The 26,487-nt window shown below is 41.9% G+C and overlaps 1 protein-coding gene across 1 annotated transcript in view; it reads left to right on the top strand.

Annotated features, from left to right (window-relative positions):
- The first annotated feature begins 2,256 nt into the window (after positions 1 to 2,256).
- Positions 2,257 to 26,487, top strand: part of LOC115109085 (calcium/calmodulin-dependent protein kinase type IV-like) — a 33,200-nt gene continuing 8,969 nt past the window's right edge. The window contains exons 1-7 of the mRNA XM_029633669.2: positions 2,257 to 3,175; positions 5,338 to 5,416; positions 5,509 to 5,571; positions 6,908 to 6,990; positions 7,556 to 7,628; positions 22,641 to 22,731; positions 25,125 to 25,199. Of these exons, the coding sequence (XP_029489529.1) occupies positions 3,069 to 3,175; positions 5,338 to 5,416; positions 5,509 to 5,571; positions 6,908 to 6,990; positions 7,556 to 7,628; positions 22,641 to 22,731; positions 25,125 to 25,199 (571 nt within the window). The 5' untranslated portion in view covers positions 2,257 to 3,068. The remainder of the gene's footprint in view (positions 3,176 to 5,337; positions 5,417 to 5,508; positions 5,572 to 6,907; positions 6,991 to 7,555; positions 7,629 to 22,640; positions 22,732 to 25,124; positions 25,200 to 26,487) is intronic.

Genomic DNA, 26,487 nt, shown 5'->3' with positions numbered 1-26,487 from the left:
ACAGGGTGAATAATTCAAACCAGGATCAAAAATAGACCGGAGAATAAAACACAAGCACTACACCAAATGACATGAACACAAAAACAATCCCGCACAAAACAAGGGCGGGACAACCTACTACATATAAGGACGTTAATTAAGCTAAAATACACACAGGTGAAACTAATAAGACAAAACCAATAGACAAAGGAAAAAGGGATCGGTAGTGGCTAGTAGGACGGTGACGACGACCGCCGAGCACCGCCCGAACAGGCAGGAGAGCCAACTTCGGCGGAAATCGTGACACTGTCGTGAAACTGTGCATGTATGAATGAGTATTATAACTCTGCTTGGAAAACGCCTCCATTCACCTTTTATGGTGACAATAAGGTCCTTTATTTGCACTATCATTTGGAACTATTGGAATTTGTCCATGGCAGTTTCTGAAGAAAGAGCAATGGCAAATTTGATAAACTTTTTTTTGAAGTGTTGGCAGAATGCTTTATTATTTTGCTTCTCTTGAAAATATTTTTAATCGTGTGACTCATTATTTATTTGGCAAAGGACTGTGACAGTCTGTGAAAGAAATAACAATGTCAAATGGTTGTGGACCTGTCAGCAGAATGTTTCAATTCAACAATGTTTTGCATTGACTTTGCATTGACCCAACCTAAATGTGCTGGACTGTCTGCAAATTCTGAAACATTGTCTAGGCTACTCATTTTATTTTTTAAATTACAATACTTCCGGTAGTAGTGGCATCGCACTGGGAACACCACATAATTTCAAAGTGGAGAATTGGGTAATATTTGGGAGATATGTTTATCAATGAGATTCCAACCTATTTTCACCCCCTCAAAAAGACTGTATGTTGAAATCCCAATGTGTTTAAGTATATAAAAGCACAAACAAATTCCAATCGAAAATCCATGTCTGATTTTTGGTTTAGTTGTCACCTAAATGTGTTATCACTGTGCTTTCAACCATTTAAAAGCACACCAAAGTTCAAATGGGAATACAATGTCAGATATTTTGTTTATTTATGCAACAACTTAATGTGCTTGATCTAATAGCATAACCAAAATAACCTGGATTGCAGTTAGTTGAGATGATATTAAAGTACATTGTACAAGTGGATCATTGCCCTTTGAGATTGTGTGCAGATTATTATAGCAGTTGTGAAGATTTCCACAGACCTGTGACTCTGAACATGCAGGCTTTCTAAGATTACATAAGAATACATGTATTATTGTTACAGTAATCTCAAAATGTTAGGGGTAGGAAGCATGTGACGAATACAATTTGATTTGATTTGGATGTGTTACTCATTTTAAGTGTTGCATAATACTGCTACATTATTTTGTAAGATAGCCTTAATTACGAGCCTCAATATGGCAGCATATGTTCACCTGTTTATGCTGCAAACAACCGGAAGCCACTGGGCTTTGAAGATGTGTGTTGGCGGGGGCTTATCTGGACAGCATACAAGCTGAGTGATATAGTTCTAATGTTTGTATTGCTTGAAGTGTTCTTGATAACTGACGTTAGTATGTGGCACCATTTGCAGTCACGTGCTAATCGTTCACTAGTCTAGTACGCACTATAACCACCGAGTTGATGCGGGAAGCTTTCCATGGTGCTGAACTCAGAATGGAAGCACACCGGACGGGACATGATTTTTCACAATCCGAATTGATAAATCATTTTATATTTTTCTACTAAATATACTGAATCTAAGGATTAGGCACCGGGTTCCTCCACACATATTATCAAAAATAGTTTGCCAGTAGTGTTGACAACCGTTGAAATTAGTGGCGTATTATCGGGATATTCCCCTCATTGACATTTTGGTTGGATACCGGATACAATTCCATATGTGGACCGGGGCTTTGATTGACTGTTTGACTTCCAATTGCAGCGTACATTGTATATATATATATAATATGACATTTGTAATGTCTTTACTGTTTTGAAACTTCTGTATGTGTAATGTTTACTGTTAATTTTTGTTGTTTTTCCACTCTATATATTCACTTTGTATGTTGTCTACCTCACTTGCGTTGGCAATGTTAACACATGTTTCCCATGCCAATAAAGCCCTTGAATTGAATTGAATTGTGGTTTCTGTGAATGCAACGGATTGGAAGAAATCTGCGGAGGGTGTAGAGCATATTTCCCCTCAATGACTGTATGATGGTCCTCCTACCCCCCCCCCCCAACACCGAATACACCAGCTTCACAGCCACCACCTACCCACCCCAAACCAAGGATGAAAGGAGGAACACAATGTATAGCGAGATAAGTGCAGACCATTGGATGGGCGTTCATATAGAGACCAATAGTGAAGCGTGCATCAGCCGCGAGACAAAATCTATATTTGCGAATATTATTAAACAACATAGACATAGACCTATTGACGGATCATGATTATTGACGCAGCTTAATTAAAGTATTCTATATCGGACCATGGAATGTTCTTTGTCACAGACCTCGGGACTATTGAGGTGCTTCGATGCATGATATAGTAATGTTTTCATGAGTACAGTGTTGTGGATGGGATTGTGCTGCAAAAAATTTAAAGCGTAGGCTATTGGTTTATGGATTCGGGTATTCACACGGCGAGGCCCCATGTAACCTGCGACAAATGTGCTTATGGTGCAGTAAACTTCGAGTAAAGGATGGTTATGAATGCGCGAATTAAATAGTGTCGGTACATTAAAATAATAGAACAATAATGGATGATTTTTGTTACGTGATATATTGCATAGTGACTAAGCTTGCGCTGTAATGCGAAGCTTACATGGGTTTTGATATCGGCGCTGACAATATATTTCTGTGTGTCAACGTAAACATTTGGATTATCTTTGGCTGAACATAATAACAGTGAGAGTTGTTAACCAAAGAATGGTTAGCTTTACATGGCTTGTCGTTATTTGGCGCGGGGGAATTCATTAAACAGAATGCCTTCTCTTCGTTTTGCTAATCTGAACATTACGTTTTAATCTTAAAAAGAGGAAAAGTAGTGTGTGTGCGTTTGGGCTTTGCGCTCCCTAGGAATCCTGTGATTTGTGTGATTGGCCAACATCAACATGCCCACCTCACGCTCGGGCGCCAGCCCCGTGGAATACTGGGTGGATGGATCGCGCAGAGATGTCTCCATGGAAGAGTTCTACACCATGGGTCCTGAACTGGGAAGGTAGAGTACTGAGCTGTTCCTTTATTGACACCAATTTGTAAACACCACCAGCATCATCGCCATCATAACTAACATTAGGCTATAACTAGCAATGCAAAATGGCTTTCTAAGATACAAATAATATTATTATACAGATCATACACATAACGTTAGCTAGTGAGCCAGCCAGCTAACATTAGCTAGCTAGCTAACAGTACACTTTAACTTGAAATGAAAACACTTTCTGACAAAATTAGAAATATATAATATCTGAAAATGTAGCTAGCTAGACTCTTTTACCCCTATACATGGATGAACGCTTCTCCCTCTCTGTCACAGATGTCATGGTTGCTTTTAGTTTGAAGATGTAATCCGGAGACAGTGGTTTTATACAACTGCCTTCTGTGTGTTCTGTTTTCAACTCTCTCCGCATATTTGCAATCAAATGCCAGAATTTTCTCCATCTCCTTAGCTCCCATTCTCTGCTTCCACTGGGCATTCCACTGACTTCAAAACATCGGTCAACTTCTTTCGTGACAAGAACACTGTTGATTGCTGTTGATCGCTGTTTAATGTCTGGTTCAGTGAAAATGTTTTTTAAAATAGAAATCAGAGATTTCCTCATCGTCTGATTTATTTTCAGAGTCAGAGAGAGTCAGCATGGCACGATCATCCTCCAGAAAGTGGAGAGCATTAGCAAAAATGTTGCAGTTCTTTGTGAGATCTTTCAAAAATCTGCATTAGAAAGGATTACCTAGACATACAGAGCAGCTCATGTTATAGACAGAAGCATGCTACATGGAAGACCAATCTGAAGTCATCTCTCGGCATGTCCAGCCCATCCATTTTGTCCTCAGAACAGATTTTGTCTGGGTATAACGGATGTGAAACGGCTAACTAGTCAGCGGTGGTGTGCGCTAAATAGCGTTTCAATCGGTGACGTCACTTGCTCTGAGACCTTGAAGTAGTGGTTCCCCTTGCTCTGCAAGGGCCGCAGCTTTGGGGAACGATGGGTAACAATGCTTCGTGGGTGGCTGTTGTTGATGTGTGCAGAGGGTTCCTGGTTCGCGCCCGGGTATGGGCGAGGGGACGGTCTAAAGTTATACTGTTACATGGGCATGGATACAACAAGGTGTCGAAAGCGTTCCACAACGCCATGTTGACTCCAATGCTTCCCACAGTTGTGTTAAGTTGGCTGGATGTCCTTTGGGTGGTGGACCATTCTTCATACACACAGGAAACTGTTGAGCTACCCACCAGCGTTGCAGTTCTTGACACAAACCAGTGCACCTGGCACATACTACCATACCCCGTTCAAAGGCACTTAAATATTTTGTCTTGCCTATTCACCCTCTGAATGACACACACACAACCCATGTCTCAATTGTCTCAAGGCTTAAAAATGGTTCTTTAATCTTTCTCCTCCCCTTCATCTAAACTGAATGAAGTGGATTTAACACGTGACATATATAAAGGATCATAGTTTTCACCGCCATTCATCTGGTCAGTCTATGTCATGGAAAGAGCAGGTGTCCTTAATGTTTTGTACACTCAGTGTACATTTGGCCAGGGAATTATCTCTAGATTTCCAAGTAGATTTCAAAGCAACAGACAACACAAGAAAGCCCAGTCACAAATCAACAGATTACTCATGGTTTGAGCTCATACTTAGAGCTACCCTCATACTTAGAGCTACCCTCTGCTCACTCATGTAGTGGTGTCATGGCTCTGAATAGCTTTTATTTCATGTTTCCCTCTACAATGACTTTTATATCCATCTTTGCCATAAGAATGTGGATGGACATCTAATGGCTCACCATTGACACTACATTGGCCACATGTTACATGGAGTTGTCGTTGTAATGCTTTAGATGGAAGTCAGCTTATGAAATGCTTAAAAACGTTATTACATAGTTTGTTTACCATTGAATTAAGTAATTACATGTAACAATCTGTTGTTCTTGATTTACTCTATGTATGACTAAAAGTGCTTATAATAAAATGATTTATACATATATGTATTTACTTATGTTGATATGAGCAAATGACATAATACTTACAAACAATGAAATAATGATTCATAAGCAGTTCATGAGCAGAGCTAAAATGCTGAATCATTGCACTATGGAGAGACAACCATATGATCATAGTTCTTTATGTTGATTGATTGTTCTTCTTCCCAGGGGGGCTACGTCAGTGGTGTTTCGCACTGAGGAGAAGCAGACACAGAAGCCCTATGCTGCAAAGGTCCTGAAGAAGACTGTGAGTCCTTCTTTCGGCCATTTTGAACAGCTGAGTTAGACTATGTATAATATATTAATGCACTCGTCTCATTCTCATTCATTCCATTTCAGATTGACAAGAAAATAGTGCGGACTGAAATTGGAGTTCTGCTGCGACTTTCCCACCCAAATATTGTAAGCTTTTACAGTTTAAAAAAAGAAGTTATTTTTATAAATATATTTTTTAATATCCGAGACACCACTCTAAAAAATGTTTTAAAACCCTTTTCTAAGCCTAACCATGATTTACATGAACAATAGTGATGACTTGTTGTTGGACACTAGTAACTAGAATGTTTTGATATACACTGCTGAGTATGCAGACCATGGACGAACTGGGCAATTTCAGCTTCCAGGAATTGTGTACAGATCCTTGCGACATGGGCCGTGCATTATCATGCTGAAACATGAGGTGATGATGGTGGATGAATAGCACGACAATGGGCCTCAGGATCTTTGCATGGTATCTCTGTGCATTCAAATTGCCATCGATAAAATGCAATTATGTTTGTTGTCTGTAGCTTATGCGTGACCATGCCATAACCCCACCGCCAACATGGGGCACTCTGTTCACAACTTTGACAACAGCAAACCATTTCCCCGCATACATGCTGTCTGCCATCTGCCAGGTATAGTTGAAACTGGGATTCATCTGTGAAGAGCACACTTCTCCTGTGTGCCAGTGGTTTTAAAGGTGAGCATTTGCCCACTGAAGTCAATTACAACGCCGAACTTCATTCAGGTCAAGACCCTGGTGAGGACGACAAGCCCGCAGATGAGCTCCCCTAAGGTGGTTGGCGGAGAATTTCTTCAGTTGTGCAAACCCACAGTTTCATCAGCTGTTCGGATGGCTGGTCTGACAATCTCGGAGGCAATGAAGCCAGATGTAGGAGGTCCTGTGCTGGCGTGGTTACACGTGGTCTGCGGTTATGAGCACGATTGGACGTACTGCCAAATGATCTAAAACGACATTGGAGGCGGCTTATGGTAGAGAAATTTACATGAAATTCGCTGGCAACTGCTCTGGTGGACCTTCCTGCAATCAGCACACTCCCTCAAAACTTGAGACATCTGTGGCATTGTGTTGTGTGACAAAACTACACATTTCAGAGTGGCCTTTTATTGCCCTCAGCACAAGGTGCACCTGTGTAATGATCATGCTGTTGAATCAGCTTCTTGATATGCCACACTTGTCAAGTGGATGGATTTGAGAGAAACAAGCTTTTTGTGAGTATGAAATATTTCTGGGATTTTTAAAATTTCAGCTCAAACATCGGACCAACACTTTATATGTTGCGTTTATATTTTTGTTAATTGTATATTGTTTTATTAACTATTTATAAGAGCATGATTGAAATGAATATTAATGGTGACTTCTTCTTTCTGTTTGCATTAATATTGTTGATATGTTGGCTTGTGTTTTTCCAACATTTAGTGTTTTTCTTCCTCATCTTCCTCTCATCTTCCTCAGATCCGCCTGAAGGAGATCTTTGAGACCGAGACAGACATCGCCCTCATCTTGGAGCTGGTGACCGGAGGGGAACTCTTTGACAGGTGATTACGCCCAAAATATACCACCCATATGACCCTGTCTAATCCTCAAATCCTTGCTGAAATTGGTTTCAATTCGGCGGGGCCAGAGGTGGAACCAGTGGCCTCATGCCATCCCCCCGTTCCATTTCTCTGCTTTGTCATTAGCAGACATGTATGACACTGGCTTTATTAAGATGCAGAGTATAAAAGGATTAGAAAATGAAATGTGTAATGGCCCTCACAGCACTGTTACCAAGGAAACGATTAGAAGACTGGTTGGAGCTCAGGCCCCACCCAATCTGTAGAACTCATTAGGACTATTGCGCAATATCATAGACCCTTTCTCTACTGTTCTGTTTTATTTTGATATAATAGCACTGTAAATAAATGAAAAAACTCTTTAATCTCTTTATCCTCCTATCACCTTATAGGTTTAGCAAAGTTTGACAGTAACAACTGGCAACAATTCTCTCCATGTTTTCTGACTTTCACAGAGTTAAGAATTGAATAATCTCTCAAAGTGGGGCATTTGAACTCGGTGTAACATTTGGACTCCCTGTCCGTTTGTCTCTTTCTGCTCTTTCAGGATTGTGGAGAGAGGGTATTACAGCGAGAGAGATGCTGCCCACGTCATCAAGCAGATTCTGGAGGCAGTGGCGGTAAGAGATGTGATTGAATGGCCACTGATGAGCTGTTGAGTAGGACTGTGCCTTATGAAATCAAATGCCTTGGAATTTAGAATGACTTCTTAGATGCACATCACGCCTCTATGCAGAGAGGAGAGAGATGCTGCTGCTGCGTGTCTTGTCTTTCAGTTTGATTGCATCATTTGGCTTCAATAGAAGACAGGTCAACATCGAGCTGAGGGAGACTTTTCAGTAATGATGTTTTGACAAAGCTTGTTCAATCGAGACAGGTCTCTTATCCTTAGGAAAATTATAAGAAAATACACATACTTTAAGGCTTAAAGTTACGTTTGCTCTTATTCATGACCTACTGTGTCCAGTCACTGCACTGAATTATGAGACTTAACTGTACACTTACTTCGAGTCATAATCACATTTCATCTTTAAAGGTCAATATGTTGGGGGGGGGGGCAGTATGTGCAACTGCAATCACTGCCCTTAACTTGCAGCCGGCATTGAGTGGTGTTTCAGGCAGAATGATACCTGAACCCCCAAAAATAGTAGATGATAATTTAGCCAGTGGAAAATGCCACTAAACAATTGTTTTGGGGTGTAGGACTTGGCGATGGCATCAATGAATATCAACCAGAGGAATAGTGTTAGAGCCTGTATTGTAATCCCATTATACATGCAGCTACAGTAGAGGCTTGGCTGCACACACACACACACTATGTTTCTCTGGGTGGTAGATATGGGTCAGATGTGTCATCAGTCTCAGTTTGAGGAATGGCAGATAGGTGTGTGTGTGTGTGTGTGTGTGAGTGTACATGTGTTTGAGTGACTCTACGCACGCGTGTGTAACCGTGCGCATGTGTGTTTTGTGCGCCGCAAGTGTGAAATAATCCTCTCAGAGAGCCATCACCCCCCCACACTCTTAATCTTCTGACTAAGAGAGGCAGCAGGGATGTGGGCTGCCTGTTATGTAACAGTGAGTATGTGCTTGTCTGACAACCAGGCTGCTGCCGTCCAGCCCATTAGAACACTGCTTTTGGTTTCTAAAGCATTCTTAACACTGGTGGCTGTGTGGTGCGAAACATGCGCTTTTAATCTGGAGTAAGGGTTCATCATTTGTTCATGATTGTGTGTGTGTGTGTGTGTGCATTGAGGCATGTGTGTGTGTGTGTCTGTCTGTGTGTGTGTGTGTGTCTGTGCATTGAGGCATGTGTGTGTGTCTGTGTGTGTGTGTCTGTGCATTGAGGCATGTGTGTGTGTGTCTGTGTGTGTGTGTCTGTGCATTGAGGCGTGTGTGTGTGTCTGTGTGTGTCTGTCTGTCTGTCTGTCTGTCTGTCTGTCTGTCTGTCTGTCTGTCTGTCTGTCTGTCTGTCTGTCTATGTGTGTGTGTGTGTGTGTGAGAGAGAGAGAAGGGGCAATGCAGAGTTCAAGTTTTTTAGTTTTGTTTAATTGTGGGTGATTTTCCCCTCACTGCTTCATCTCATAGTTAATCACCTCAGAGCTACTTTTACCGTCATGTTGAGTGTATATGCACTGCATGTTCCCTATACACAGCTAACTACCAAAATATAGGAAACACTTGAGTAAATGAGGGATACAAAGTATATTGAAAGCCGGTGCTTCCACACAGGTGTGTTTCCTGAGTTAATTAAACAATTAACATCCCATCATGCTTAGGGTCATGTATAAAAATGGGCAGTTATTTATTATTATTTTGGTTACCATGGCTAGAAGAATTGTGAATTTGAATCTCAAATTGTGAATCTCAGTGAATTTGAAAGAGGGTTCTCAAAGGAGCATAGGAGGTTTAAAAGGTGTCTCTGTGTGTCTCAGTTACCAGAACTCAACCCAATTGAACATTTATGGGAGATTCTGGAGCGCCACCTGAGACAGCGTTTTCCACCACCATCAACAAAACACCAAATTATGGAATTTCCATTTAGCCTCTGTGCGTAGGCCATTCCATAGGGATATACAATGCATTCGGAAAGTATTCAGAACCCAGGTTTTTGCTCTGTATGGATATACAGCAGAACCAGTAGGTTGTAACTTGTGACTCATATACACCTGTGCAGGAGCATTTTTAATGACAGCAAGCCGATATAGATGTCTAGCACTGACATTGTTTTACAATATCACCTATAAATCCATTATGATTTCATACATCTTTTTCTGTAGATGAAATAGGCCAATTTAATCAAGCCTCCATGAGTCCATAACATTTTCCCTTAAATCTAAAAGAAATGTGCCCAGAAATCTTTCAACATGATTCATGCTTTAGTTTGTGTGTAACATGTCCCCATAGAGATCAAAGTGTTCTGTACTGTTTCTAGCAGGCTGGTCCTGATTCTCACTGGTTTTTTGTCATCTCGTTAAAAAACAACATCTGTCCAGAGCCCAGGCACACAAACTTAATTAACACAGCTCGACACCGCTATGAGTCATGGGTGTACTTTGGACCCTCCCCATCCAGCCAAGCTAGCGTTCTGCAGTGCAGAGCCAGCGCTAATGGCAGCTGATTCTCTGATTTACGACCTTTCCCCCAGGCAGACAGAGCCGGAGCATCTCAGGAGAGATGGGTTCAAAAGGTTCTGAGCGGGGACCCATCAATAGACAGTCTGGCAGGGGAGTGAATCAAGTTTTCCATTAGAACAAATAGCAGTCAGGTCAGGCACTTAGTGCCGATGCTAACTAACTAATGGCAGACCCAGGGCGTAACCACAGGCTTTCTCCGAGACGTCGCTGGCTAATTTCCCAGAATGAGTCCCGGCGTTCGCAGCCGGGAAGGGAAGTGTGCGGTAATGACAAGTGAGTGTTGTAAGCTGCCCCAGTAGGCCCGGGGCGGGTAGTCACCGTGGAAACTGGGCAAATATTTTGACTAGGTCATTAGAAGTCTCCTCATACGGCCTCTCTGGGTGGCTGATGAGGCCCACTGTATAGATGTACCTATACTAGAGGTCCTGACCTTAGCACAGTCATGATGATGACTGTTCAAATGACAGACCTTATGAAGACCCAGTGGAAGAAAAAATACTAAGTTGTCATACTTGAGTAAAAGTAAAGATACCTTAATAGAAAATGACCCAATTAAAAGTGAAAGTCACACAGTAAAATACTACTTGAGTCAAGAAAGAGGAGGATAAAAGAGCAAGGGTTGCGTGAGTATTAGGTGTGAGTGGTAGGCGTAAGTGGTAGGCGTGAGTATTAGGCGTGAGTATTAGGCGTGAGTATTAGGTGTGAGTGGTAGGTGTGAGTATTAGGTGTGAGTGGTAGGTGTGAGTGGTAGGCGTGAGTATTAGGCGTGAGTATTAGGTGTGAGTATTAGGTGTGAGTGGTAGGCGTGAGTATTAGGTGTGAGTATTAGGTGTGAGTGGTAGGCGTGAGTATTAGGCGTGAGTATTAGGTGTGAGTATTAGGTGTGAGTGGTAGGCGTAAGTGGTAGGCATGAGTATTAGGCGTGAGTATTAGGCGTGAGTATTAGGCGTGAGTATTAGGTGTGAGTGGTAGATGTGAGTATTAGGTGTGAGTGGTAGGTGTGAGTGGTAGGCGTGAGTATTAGGCGTGAGTATTAGGTGAGAATATTAGGTGCGAGTATTAGGCGTGAGTATTAGGTGTGAGTATTAGGTGCGAGTATTAGGTGTGAGTATTAGGTGTGAGTATTAGGTGCGAGTATTGGGCGTGAGTATTAGGTGTGAGTATTAGGCGTGAGTATTAGGTGTGAGTATTAGGCGTGAGTATTAGGTGTGAGTAGTAGACGTGAGTATTAGGCGTGAGTATTAGGTGTGAGTATTAGGCGTGAGTATTAGGTGTGAGTAGTAGACGTGAGTATTAGGCGTGAGTATTAGGTGTGAGTATTAGGCGTGAGTAGTAGGTGCGAGTATTAGGTGTGAGTATTAGGTGTGAGTATTGGACGTGAGTATTAGGTGTGAGTATTAGACGTGAGTATTAGGTGTGAGTATTAGGTGTGAGTATTAGGTGTGAGTATTAGGTGTGAGTATTAGACGTGAGTATTAGACGTGAGTATTAGGTGTGAGTATTAGGTGTGAGTATTAGGTGTGAGTATTAGGTGTGAGTATTAGGTGTGAGTATTAGGTGTGCCAAACAGTTGCTGTTAGATTACAATATTATAATTTTGTCTGACTATTTGGAACAGTGTAAACAACACTAAATAAGTGTACCAGAGAGAACTAAATAAATCTAAATATAAACCAGACTAAAAACAAGTGCATGCATTTGTGAATTGTGGTTTATTTATTGTTTAGACTAATTATTCAAAGCTCCCTTGGTTATTTAATTTTAAAATGAAAATGGTTGGTTGCAGTTCAAAGCATGAATGTATTGTATGTTGTGTGATGGCATGAACGAATGAATGATTGATTGACAGATACAGTAGCCTATACAGTATATTGAAATATAGGCCTCAGTAAGATATGGTATTAAGACTAAACAGGATGGGCTCTTAAGCTCTTAGATCAATGGTGGTTATACAAGGCTGCTATACTAACCCTACTAATGATAATGACATGACTTATTATTATAATGATGATCATGACAACAATAAGAAGGAGAAAGGAGAAAAAGGAGTGTTATTATTCTTATTATAAACATTAATAATAATAAGAAGGAAAAAGGAGGGTACAGGAGCGAAAGCTGTGTTTATTTTGTGTGACAAACAAGATTGAAATATATATTTTTTGCCTGTTTGGAACAGTGTAAAAAAAACACTAAATCAACTAAATCAATTATAAGTATAAGTAAACCGTCTGTTCTAACGCCCCACAAATTGTAAAGCCTTTATCTGTGAAATTGCTTAATCCAACATTTTGTCTTTGCATGAGGCTTGGTGCCCAACAGACGCAAGATCTCAGATTTCTTAGGCAAATACCTATTTGCACGGGACATGTATTACTACAGAACGCTGGTAATGTAATTATTACCCCAGAATGTCCGAAGATTCGGACAGGATTATTTTTTTCCAAACTGCCTCCTCCCTGTAATTCTTTTTTTATTTTTATAAACTGACAGCTATGAAGGAAGCCTTGAGGTTCTTCTTCTAAGCGTGAATATATTTCAACAAGTACAGGCGATAACAGGGCCACACTGATAACTCCAGCTTGGTTCCCAAATTTCTGAACCATACCAATCCATCTTCGGTATAGTGTCGCCATAATATTTGAATTGAGGAAGTGTTATCATAATCATTCGTATATTTTAGCGATCTGCAGTAGACGTCCTAAATGCCCCCCAGCCTTCAGATGTGAGCTAAATAGTGCACTTGCACTTGAGATGCGTTTTAAAGGCTATGGATGCAAAAGTCAACTGATCATTTCCAAACGTTCAGTGGCGAAACTAGAGTTTCTTTTACATGGGGTGGCCGAGGGGGTGGCCAGGAGGTGGCCGAGGCTACTTCAGGGGTGAATCCTATGATTGCTAATCAGAGGTAGAAGTGATAATTCACTTAACCCAGAGTTCTTCTATGTGGCAGATGGTGTGGTGATGGTCTTCTCTCTCTCTCTCTCTCTCTCTCTGGATAAATTTGGGTCACTCTTTTTTCATGAAAATATAATCTGGGTCTATAAGTGTTGAATATCCTAAATATTGTCAGGAAATAAACCTCAAGCACCAAGGAGATAAAATAGCATTTGTGTTACATAAATTGCGTAGTTTATGTACAAAAAAAGTAAATTAGAACAAAAACGCGCGGCAATTTGACATACCAGGTATCAAGCAGAAACCAAGCATATGTGCCCATCAATATTACAAAGTTACAGTATCATATTTATGCTCATATATATTATGTTCACTAATAGCAAAGATTTTGGGGGGAATTAGCCTAATCCAGACCAAATTAAATCTGTGTGATATGATATTCTTTGGATTTATCATTTTAGAGTGTCAGTGTACTAGCTAGTACACAGTGCAGGTTTTAATCATGACCAGAGGGACTGCCTAAGTGCCAAATTATCCTAGGTAGATTTAAAACAGCAAAGTTCTGCAGTTCTGGTGAGAACTGGCAAAATGTTTCACAAACTCATCCATGTTGGGGGAGCGTCCCCTCCTTGACTCAACACTGAGAATTCCAAGGTGACTTAAACTGTCATCAACCATTGTTGTCCTAAGGAGGGTTTTAATCAGTTTTAAAGCTGAGAAGCTTCTTTCACAAGAAGCACTGCTGACTGGTGTAACAACATAAATCTTACAAAGTCGAAATAGCTCATGGAAGACCTCTTTATAAGGTTCTAGAAACACAACAAAGTCTAGGAGAGTAGACAGTCTGTCCCTTCCTCCTTTCTCTCTCCTATCAAGAAGCCGCTTGGTTTGATGAACCTCATGTTTGAGGTCCTCTACATCTGACTCAGAGGTCTGAGCAAAGGCCAACAGAGGCTCCTCATTCAAGAATGTTGTCCTCTTTGGGTTGAGAGACTGGACCCCTTGCATTATCTCGCAATTCTTCTTTGACAAACACCTCTGCAGCTCCGCTGTGAGACTGTCAAGCACCTGATAAAAGACAGCTCTTTGGAAGCTCTCACCATCACTTTGGTCACTATCATCATCAGTGAGTCATGAAATCTTAAGCTTGTTTTAGGCTGTGTTTTACATACTGATTGAACACTTATTTTGCAGTGCTCTGCAATCTCTTCAACCTCTTTCCATAGTTCTCCAAAGTAACCCTCACTTCTGTAGTCCTGTAATGTGTCTAAGGGCACCTACTAGATCCACAGCCCTTGCTAGGTCAAGAGAGCTTGATTGGAATATGTCAAAAAGACATTTGGCATCACCAAGCACTTTACAAAAGGTAACCAAAAGCCATATGAAATGTAAATCTGAGATAGAAGGCTCCTTGCCTCCACTGATCTATCACCACTATTTTCAAGTGTGATATCCTGCAGCACTCTCAGAACTGCTGGGAGCCTGTCCCTCAGATTACTCCATGCCATGTATCTGCAGGCCCACCTTACATCCATCCGTAAGTCTCTGTAGTTCCCTGGGCTGCTGTGGATACATCTCTTTCTGATTTCTGAACCACTTGAGATGAACGTACGAGCCAGATACAAAGTTATAAAGCTTCTGCAGGAGACAAAAAAAGTTAACTGCCTCAGGCACTGATTTTACAGCCTCGACAAAAGAACCAAATTCAAATAATGTGCATTACAGTGCACATAAAATGTTTTCAATACTTGTGAAGTCTGACCACACTGACTCTGACTAGCCTCAGGTAGGGAGCTGCTCTGACCTGGTGGTGGTAGACTGGGTCCTTGTGAAGTCTGACCACACTGACCCTGACTAGCCTCTGGTAGGGAGCTGCTCTGACCTGGTGGTGGTAGACGGGGTCCTTGTGAAGTCTGACCACACTGACTCTGACTAGCCTCTGGTAGGGAGCTGCTCTGACCTGGTGGTGGTAGACTGGATCCTTGTGAAGTCTGACCACACTGACTCTGACTAGCCTCAGGTAGGGAGCTGCTCTGACCTGGTGGTGGTAGACTGGGTCCTTGTGAAGTCTGACCACACTGACCCTGACTAGCCTCTGGTAGGGAGCTGCTCTGACCTGGTGGTGGTAGACTGGATCCTTGTGAAGTCTGACCACACTGACTCTGACTAGCCTCAGGTAGGGAGCTGCTCTGACCTGGTGGTGGTAGACTGGGTCCTTGTGAAGTCTGACCACACTGACCCTGACTAGCCTCTGGTAGGGAGCTGCTCTGACCTGGTGGTGGTAGACGGGGTCCTTGTGAAGTCTGACCACACTGACTCTGACTAGCCTCTGGTAGGGAGCTGCTCTGACCTGGTGGTGGTAGACTGGATCCTTGTGAAGTCTGACCACACTGACTCTGACTAGCCTCAGGTAGGGAGCTGCTCTGACCTGGTGGTGGTAGACTGGGTCCTTGTGAAGTCTGACCACACTGACTCTTGACTAGCCTCTGGTAGGGAGCTGCTCTGACCTGGTGGTGGTAGACTGGGTCCTTGTGAAGTCTGACCACACTGACTCTGACTAGTCTCAGGTAGGGAGCTGCTCTGGGGTCCAGTGGTGATGCAAGGTCTGTTTGCACCTGATCTGCCTGTTTGTGCTTCTTTAAAAATAAGTATATCTCTCCATTTCTTTTCATGTTTAATTGACCCTATGCAAAAATAAGATGGGTACATCTAAGCATCCAATGACCCACATTTTAGTCCAATCTCAACCTTAATTACAAATCCCCATTATCATGACTGTACCTTAAAAATCAACTACCAGCATAAATTACTAGTTAGATCATGGCTAGCCCTAATCTGCAGTAAGTTACTAGTCAGATCATGGCTAGCCCTCTCTGCAGTAAGTAACTAGTTAGATCATGGCTAGCCCTCTCTGCAGTAAGTTACTAGTTAGATCATGGCTATCCCTACTCTGCAGTAAGTTACTAGTTAGATCATCGCTAGCCCTACTCTGCAGTAAATTACTAGTTAGATCATGGCCAGTCCTACTCTGCAGTAAGTTACTAGTTAGATCATGGCTAGCCCTACTCTGCAGTAAGTTACTAGTTAGATCATGGCTAGCCCTCTCTGCAGTAAGTTACTAGTTAGATCATGGCTAGCCCTACTCTGCAGTAAGTTACTAGTTAGATCATGGCTAGCCCTCTCTGCAGTAAGTTACTAGTTAGATCATGGCTAGCCCTACTCTGCAGTAAGTTAGATCATCGCTAGCCCTACTCTGCAGTAAATTACTAGTTAGATCATGGCTAGTCCTACTCTGCAGTAAGTAACTAGTTAGATCATGGCTAGCCCTACTCTGCAGTAAATTACTAGTTAGATCATGGCTAGCCCTACTCTGCAGTAAATTACTAGTTAGATCATGGCTAGCCCTACTCTGCAGTAAGTTACTAGTTAGATCATGGCTATCCCTACTCTGCAGTAAGTTACTAGTTAGATCATGGCTATCCCTACTCTGCAGTAAGTTACTAGTTAGATCATGGCTATCCCTACTCTGCAGTAAGTTACTAGTTAGATCATGGCTAGTCCTACTCTGCAGTAAGTTACTAGTTAGATCATGGCTATCCCTACTCTGCAGTAAGTTACTAGTTAGATCATGGCTAGTCCTACTCTGCAGTAAGTAACTAGTTAGATCATGGCTAGCCCTACTCTGCAGTAAGTAACTAGTTAGATCATGGCTAGCCCTACTCTGCAGTAAGTTACTAGTTAGATCATGGCTAGCCCTACTCTGCAGTAAGTAACATAGCTAGCTATAATTTCTTACACCTTTACGATAGCAAACAGGCTATCTGCAAATTGTGGTAATCATTTGGGTAACGTTAACAGACTGATAATAACAATTGTTTGTTTTGAGTTCAAGTACGAAAATCTAAATGAGGTAATGGAATTCAATTGCTGAATGTTAACTTGCCGAACACTGACAACTATAGCCTACTAGTTTCTCCACATTAGCTAAACATTTATATACTGTAACTTACGACACTGCACTCTATATGCGTGTATTACTAGTACAGATGTAAACATAATGTTAGGCTAAATTGGGAACCGATCTCTCTTTTCTGATTAACTGTCTGTTAATGGAGCCAAAGGACTAACGTTAACTTACACAGCGACTCAACTTACGTAAAGTTGTTCAGGAAACCTAAACCTGATGCTAAACATTAAAACTTACTTCAAATATAATGTTTTTGCCAATCGCGAAAAGAGCTTGTGGAGCTGTGGAAATATTCTCTATTCTTCTTCTGTATGTTCTTCTTCTTCATCTGTATCTCGCAACCAACGTTAATATTCGCTCTTCCTCGTCCTTGATTTGAAAAATGCGCCACCGAACGTCAAAATAAATGCTTCATTCAACTAGAGGTGAAATGAGATGTCAATCAGCATCAAACTGCCAGTAGCGAATGAAACCCCGGACACCCCACTGTCTCCGCCCCTGCAAATGGTTAGGTCAGTTGTATGCTGCTTTGCGAGCTATTAACAGCAAGGATTACATTATGTATGGGGTGCGTACTGGTGGCAGAGAAGTCAGACGCAGGAGAGCAAAAACTGTGTTTCCAAACGGCGTAGTTTAATAACAAAAAACTCACCGGAAAACAGAACAATAAAATAATGGGTACATAACCTGACACACACCAGGACAGACATGCACAATCACTTACAATAAACAATCACCCACAAGGACATGAGGGGGAACAGAGGGGTAAATACACACCAGGACAGACGTGCACAAGCTCTTACAATAAACAATCACCCACAAGGACATGAGGGGGAACAGAGGGGTAAATACACACCAGGACAGACGTGCACAAGCATTTACAATAAACAATCACCCACAAGGACATGAGGGGGAACAGAGGGGTAAATACACACCAGGACAGACGTGCACAAGCTCTTACAATAAACAATCACCCACAAGGACATGAGGGGGAACAGAGGGGTAAATACACACCAGGACAGACGTGCACAAGCTCTTACAATAAACAATCACCCACAAGGACATGAGGGGGAACAGAGGGTTAAATACACACCAGGACAGACGTGCACAAGCTCTTACAATAAACAATCACCCACAAGGACATGAGGGGGAACAGAGGGGTAAATACACACCAGGACAGACATGCACAAGCTCTTACAATAATCAATCACCCACAAGGACATGAAGGGGAACAGAGGGTTAAATACACAACATTAATTGATGGGATTGGAACCAGGTGTGATGGAAGACAAGACAAAATCAAAGGAAAATGAAAAGAGGATCAGCGATGGCTAGAAGGTCGGCGACCTCGACCGCCGAACGCCGCCCGAACAAGGAGAGGGACCAACTTCGACGGAAGTCGTGACACATTAAATAGACGCAATATTTTTTACTTACTAATTTGCCAATATTCAATTCATACGCACAAAACATATGTACAAAAGCATCCACTGTGAAAGTTGATACATGTAGGCCCTTCATATATAGGATTCACTGTGAAAGTTGATACATGTAGGCCCCTTCATATATAGGATTCACTGTGAAAGTTGATACATGTAGGCCCCTTCATATATAGGATTCACTGTGAAAGTTGATACATGTAGGCCCTTCATATATAGGATTCACTGTGAAAGTTGATACATGTAGGCCCCTTCATATATAGGATTCACTGTGAAAGTTGATACATGTAGGCCCTTCATATATAGGATTCACTGTGAAAGTTGATACATGTAGGCCCTTCATATATAGGATTCACTGTGAAAGTTGATACATGTAGGCCCTTCATATATAGGATTCACTGTGAAAGTTGATACATGTAGGCCCTTCATATATAGGATTCACTGTGAAAGTTTATACATGTAGGCCCCTTCATATATAGGATTCACTGTGAAAGTTGATACATGTAGGCCCTTCATATATAGGATTCACTGTGAAAGTTGATACATGTAGGCCCCTTCATATATAGGATTCACTGTGAAAGTTGATACATGTAGGCCCCTTCATATATAGGATTCACTGTGAAAGTTTATACATGTAGGCCCCTTCATATATAGGATTCACTGTGAAAGTTTATACATGTAGGCCCCTTCATATATAGGATTCACTGTGAAAGTTGATACATGTAGGCCCTTCATATATAGGATTCACTGTGAAAGTTGATACATGTAGGCCCCTTCATATATAGGATTCACTGTGAAAGTTGATACATGTAGGCCCTTCATATATAGGATTCACTGTGAAAGTTGATACATGTAGGCCCCTTCATATATAGGATTCACTGTGAAAGTTGATACATGTAGGCCCTTCATATATAGGATTCACTGTGAAAGTTGATACATGTAGGCCCCTTCATATATAGGATTCACTGTGAAAGTTGATACATGTAGGCCCTTCATATATAGGATTCACTGTGAAAGTTGATACATGTAGGCCCTTCATATATAGGATTCACTGTGAAAGTTGATACATGTAGGCCCTTCATATATAGGATTCACTGTGAAAGTTTTTACATTTTTTTTTTACATTTAAGTCATTTAGCAGACGCTCTTATCCAGAGCGACTTACAAATTGGTGCATTCACCTTATGACCTCCAGTGGAACAGTAGTGCATCTAAATCTTTTCAGGGGGAGGGGGGGTGAGAGGGATTACTTTATCCTATCCTAGGTATTCCTTAAAGAGGTGGGGTTTCAGGTGTCTCCGGAAGGTGGTGATTGACTCCGCTGTCCTGGCGTCCAGTTGATACATGTAGGCCCTTCATATATAGGATTCACTGTGAAAGTTGATACATGTAGGCCCTTCATATATAGGATTCACTGTGAAAGTTGATACATGTAGGCCCCTTCATATATAGGATTTGCGAAGCACTTCGTTCAATTTATCCAATCAGTTATTGTTTTCTTGCTCAAACCGTGAGCAACACCTGTCAAACCAAGACTTTTCTCACAAAACACAGGGATGTCGATTCACACGGGACTAGTATTATCAGAGGACCTTGGAGTTCACTAGGTTATTCTGGCTGGAATTGTTACTCTCCTGCCATGTGCAAATTGCCGCCATGGCAGATTCGGACTGGACTAAAATGACAGATGTGGTGTTTTGTGCTTGTGCTCATAATTACATGACCCGACCACCCCCAGTATACTAATCCCGTCCGAAGAAGGCTTTAGGCTGTTTCCTCGTCTCTGCTGCTGCTGCCTTCGCCACATTGTCATCAATCCCAATATGCTGGTTCAATTTGCTATTATGCACATAGCAACATAGGGAAAGTCGTCAATTCTACGGCACATTGAAGATTATGCTTCAGAACCACGAACAGCAACCATATCCAACGTGGGAGAAAGTGCATTTGTTCTAAAATAATATTTGATTTATTAGTGTTGAACCATTATTTTTACATAATATAACCACATACAATTTCAGTTTCACGTCTTAGAGGGATGGACTGTGCCATCCCTGTGGTCCCCGCAATGAATTAGTCCACTGAGACTGGCACGAATCAGACAGGTGACTTGTGCACCATGAAAAAAAGATATATATTGTGACTGCTCGACTAAAGAAATGTTGGTTGACCAACAGCCTATCGACCAAACAACTAAATGGGGTCAGCCCTATTTTTTTAATGGTACTTTTTACCCCTTTTTCTTCCCAATTGGTAGTGTGTGAATTGGACAATTTTTCAGTCAAATTGTAACAAGTACTTTATAGTGTCAGGGAAAATGTATGGAGTAAAAATTACATTATTTTTCTAGGAATGTACTAAATGTTGGCAAAAATATAAATTGTAAAGTGAAGTACAGATCTCCCCCAAAAACGACTTAAGTAGTACTTCAAAGTATTTTTACTTAAGTACATTACACCACTTTGTAGACCTGTCTGGTCGAAACAGCTGTTGCCAATAAACCAGATGGGAGAATTGACTGTAATGTACAGAGATCTTTTTACTGTCCCAATGAGTGTTCTGTAACCATGTAATGAGGATATTAGGAGCCTGACCAGGCCAGTTCACTGCCATGCACTGTGGCCTAGCTAGGCCAGCTCCATCATGATCGAATTACTCCACCAAAAACCCAGAACATGCGAGAAAACAAACACAGACATATTAACAAACTTGCATAAACTATAAACTTGCCACAAATAAAAGATTGTGGAAGTTGATCAGTGCAGTAATGGTGTATTGATAGGGGAAAACATAGGGGTTCAACAATCAACAGTCCAGAGAGCAACATTTAAATAACTGAACGTACCTGAACCTCTGGCTGATTCTTTGAATGGAAGAGGGCAAAAAAAAGTTCATAATAATAAAAAGTAGTTAATAATCAAACAGAAATCCAAAAGCACATTATCAGACCAAGACCGTACAGTATATTAACACATTCTATTCATAGTTCCATAATTACATTTTTTGTAGGAGCAATGTTTCCTTTAAATTTCACTCTATGCTTTCATGGTATAGTTAGAAAACGAGTCCAGTAGTCATAGTTGGAACTCTCTTGACTTTTGAGTGACAAGGAGGATGTTAAGAGCAGTCAAAGAGCCTCTGGGTGACTGCAGCAATGGGCCCCATCTGTTGAGTCAATTTTAGATCAGGGCTGCTCATTTACAGTTTAAATTCCATTAAATGATGCCCTGATTGGTCTGAATCCCTCAGGTCCCACAGCAATTATCTCCTCAAGCTACGATCTGTTTGACCTGCTCTCTGTTCTTCAAGTTTCAACGCCCGAACATATCTGTCATCTAGTCCACACACATGTTATGGTTGACATTGGTAGAAGTGTGCCTAGTTAAAAAGGGCCTGTCAACTCCATATTTATAGGTGGCAGAACTCGTTTCCAGCTGCATAACTGTGACAGGTCCTGGGTTTGGATGCTCTTGATTACTAGAACAATACATCGGATGACCTGGTTAACTGTAACTAGGGCTGTAGCACGTACAGCAAGGGTGTCCAAACTTATCTGCAAAGGAACAGTGTGGGAACAAGCTTTGCTCCAACCGATGTATTATTGTATCGATACTCATTCAGAGGTAAATCATGTTGTATCCTTGAGTATCAATCCAGTATTGAATTATAGTTCTGTCAGATGATTAGAAACGTATTGATTTCCATTCTGTAGAGGTTTGGCTCAGTTAAACAGTATCCCTGTCCCTGAGCTCTGCTGGCCTGTTCTGTGGGGGAGGGCTAGAGAAGGTGGCCTCTTATGATCCCACATATTGTATTACATGACGGAAAAGGTTTACTTAGAAACTTAGCTGTCCCCATTTTGAAAAACTGAAAACGAAATGCTAATGGTAAAAATAGATAATATCTTCTAATTGTTGTTGTGTCATTTTAGAAGGTCATTCCAAACTCCAGTACTGGTTGTGACAGGCCGACTTGTCCATATGAACTGATAAGGTCAAGTTTGTCAACAGTAAAACAAAAAAGTAGCTGTCAACATGTCACCCAGGGTGTGTTTTGAGGCATTTTGTTTGTTTACTGTGGCCGTAATTTTACATTTAAATTAGGATAATTTAACAGATGCTCTTGTCCAGGGCGACTTACAGTCAGTGCATTCAACTAATGTTGCAACTGTTTTGTTCTCTTTTGTTTTTGCCACAGTATTTACATGACAATGGGGTGGTGCACCGTGACCTGAAACCAGAAAACCTTCTGTATGCTGACCTCTCTTTGGACGCCCCGCTTAAGATTGGTAACTACATGTACCTGTAGGCTGTTACACAACTGACACCTTCCTAGTTAAACTGACTGTCTCCTAGATAAACTGACTGTCTCCCAGTTAAACTGACTGTCTCCTAATTAAACTGACTGTCCCCCAGTTAAACTGACTGTCTCCTAGATAAACGGACTGTCTCCTAATTCAACTGACTGTCTCCTAGATAAACTGACTGTCTCCCAGATAAACTGACTGTCTCCCAGTTAAACTGACTGTCTTCTAGATAAGCTGACTGTCTCCTAATTAAACTGACTGTCCCCCAGTTAAACTGACTGTCTCCTAGATAAACTGACTGTCTCCCAGATAAACTGACTGTCTCCCAGTTAAACTGACTGTCTTCTAGATAAGCTGACTATCTTCTAGATAAGCTGACTGTCTCCTAGTTAAACTGACTGTCTCCTAGATAAACTGACTGTCTCCCAGTTAAACTGACTGTCTTCTAGATAAACTGACTGTCTCCTAGATAAACTGACTGTCTCCTAATTAAACTGACTGTCCCCCAGTTAAACTGACTGTCTCCTAGATAAACGGACTGTCTCCTAATTAAACTGACTGTCTCCTAGATAAACTGACTGTCTCCTAATTAAACTGACTGTCCCCCAGTTAAACTGACTGTCTCCTAGATAAACTGACTGTCTCCCAGATAAACTGACTGTCTCCCAGTTAAACTGACTGTCTTCTAGATAAACTGACTGTCTCCTAGATAAACTGACTGTCTCCCAGTTAAACTGACTGTCTCCCAGATAAACTGACTGTCTCCTAGATAAACTGACTGTCTCCTAGTTAAACTGACTGTCCCCCAGTTAAACTGACTGTCTCCTAGATAAACAGACTGTCTCCTAATTAAACTGACTGTCTCCTAGATAAACTGACTGTCTCCTAATTAAACTGACTGTCCCCCAGTTAAACTGACTGTCTCCTAGATAAACTGACTGTCTCCCAGATAAACTGACTGTCTCCTAGATAAACTGACTGTCTCCTAATTAAACTGACTGTCTCCTAGATAAACTGACTGTCTCCTAATTAAACTGACTGTCCCCCAGTTAAACTGACTGTCTCCTAGATAAACTGACTGTCTCCCAGATAAACTGACTGTCTCCTAGATAAACTGACTGTCTCCTAGATAAACTGACTGTCTCCCAGATAAACTGACTGTCTCCCAGATAAACTGACTGTCTCCTAGATAAACTGACTGACTGTCTCCCAGATAAACTGAAGTTACATCTGTTGGGGACATTAGGTATACTGTAATAAAGCATATGAGGAACAATTCTTCTGGAGCGCTGTTTTTTTGCATTACTGATTATTTGGTCTAATCTCGATTTCGCAGGGTGGCATTTTTCAAATTTCCGAAGTGGAGGGTTAATTTGGCCTTCAGAGGATGGGGTGTTGACTTCGCCACTCACACTAAGCAAAAAATCAACGCTTCCCCCAAAACTAGAACTCGAATTTGATTCTGGGTTCCAAGATGAATTCATTAGTGATTCATTAGTGGCAGGAGTCGGGGATCTGGACTTTTGATATAATATGAGTTACATTGTTTACTACTGTATTTCCTGTTATTGATGTCCATTCCATTATTCCTAAGTAATGGTTAGGCAACAACATGAATTATCCCTCTGTATCATAAAGAACATGTAACATTAATGATACAACTATTAAAGATGATAAGGCCAATGCTCATCTCATCCTTTCAAATGTACACTGAGTGTACAAAACATTAGGATATCTTTCCATGACATAGACTGGTGTCCATGACATAGACTGGTGTCCATGACATAGACTAGTGTCCATGACATAGACTGGTGTCCATGACATAGACTGGTGTCCATGACATAGACTGGTGTCCATGACATAGACTGGTGTCCATGACATAGACTGGTGAATCCAGGTTAAAGCTATGATCCCTTATTGATGTCACTTTTTAAATCCACTTCAACCACTGTAGATGAAGAGGAGGAGACAGGTTAAAGAAGGAGTTTTAAGCCCTGAGACAATTGAGACATGGATTGTGTATGTGTGCCATTCAGAGGGTGAATGGGCAAGACAGAAGATTTAAGGGTATTTGAACGGTGTATGCTAGTAGGTGACAGGCGCACCACTTTGAGTGTGTCATGAACTACAACGCTGTTGGGGTTTTCATGCTCAACAGCTTCCCATGTGTATCAAGAATGGTCCACCACCCAAAGGACATCTAGCCATGGTCCAGCATACCTGTGGAACACTTGACACCTTGTAGAGTCCATGCCCTGATGAATTGAGGCTGTTCTGAGGGCAAATGGGGAAGCAACTCAATATAAGGAAGGTGTTCCTAATGTTTTGTGCACTCAGTGTATAATACTAACTAAACCATTATCTGATCTTCACAGCTGACTTCGGCCTCTCAAAGATAATAGATGAGCAAGTTACCATGAAGACGGTGTGTGGCACGCCTGGATACTGCGGTGAGTTATAAATGGACAGATATATCCCAATGTCAATACAATTGTAGGATCAGGGTCGCCTGGTGTGTTGAGTCACATTCCCACAGTGTTTATTGATTGCTGCTTCCCATTGAACCATAACAAAACAAATTGCAAGGTCACACTAATGAAATTAAATCTCTCTTAAATAGAGACCACAGTGTAACTTTAAAAGGGGCAACCTGGGATTGGCTTGGAAATATTGACATATATTATTATATAGACACATACATTGTGAGATTGATATCAGTCCAATGAATCGTCTTCAACCACAACAAAACAAATTGTTAGGGTGCACTATAATATTTGTAAAAAAAAAAGTAAATATATAAAATGTAATATGAGATGGATGAAAGGGATGAAACACAGAAAGTGTCCAGGTGCGTATGTAGTCTGGAGGCTGCAGCACTACCACTAGACCAGGCCCGGGATCAGGGCTGAAAGGTTTAATGGAGGCTGCAGCACTACCACTAGACCAGGCCTGGGATCAGGGCTGAAAGGTTTAATGGAGGCAGCAGCACTAGCACTAGACCAGCCCCAGGATCAGGGCTGAAAGGTTTAATGGAGGCTGCAGCACTACCACTAGACCAGGCCCGGGATCAGGGCCGAAAGGTTTATTGGAGGCTGCAGCACTACCACTAGACCAGCCCCGGGATCAGGGCTGAAAGGTTTAATGGAGGCTGCAGCACTACCACTAGACCAGCCCCGGGATCAGGGCTGAAAGGTTTAATGGAGGCTGCAGCACTACCACTAGACCAGCCCCGGGATCAGGGCTAAAATGTTTAATGGAGGCTGCAGCACTACCACTAGACCAGGCCCGGGATCAGGCCTGAAAGGTTTAATGGAGGCTGCAGCACTACCACTAGACCAGCCCCGGGATCAGGGCTGAAAGGTTTAATGGAGGCTGCAGCACTACCACTAGACCAGCCGCGGGATCAGGGCTGAAAGGTTTAATGGAGGCTGCAGCACTACCACTAGACCAGGCCCGGGATCAGGGCTGAAAGGTTTTAATGGAGGCTGCAGCACTACCACTAGACCAGGCCCGGGATCAGGGCTGAAAGGTTTATTGGAGGCTGCAGCACTACCACTAGACCAGCCCCGGGATCAGGGCTGAAAGGTTTAATGGAGGCTGCAGCACTACCACTAGACCAGCCCCGGGATCAGGGCTGAAAGGTTTATTGGAGGCTGCAGCACTACCACTAGACCAGCCCCGGGATCAGGGCTGAAAGGTTTATTGGAGGCTGCAGCACTACCACTAGACCAGCCCCGG

The sequence above is a fragment of the Oncorhynchus nerka genome, linkage group LG25, assembly GCF_034236695.1.
Source record: "Oncorhynchus nerka isolate Pitt River linkage group LG25, Oner_Uvic_2.0, whole genome shotgun sequence".
Lineage (NCBI taxonomy): Eukaryota > Metazoa > Chordata > Actinopteri > Salmoniformes > Salmonidae > Oncorhynchus > Oncorhynchus nerka.
The sequence above is the reverse complement of the archived record's forward strand: the minus strand, read 5'-3'. Positions and strand labels throughout refer to the sequence as shown.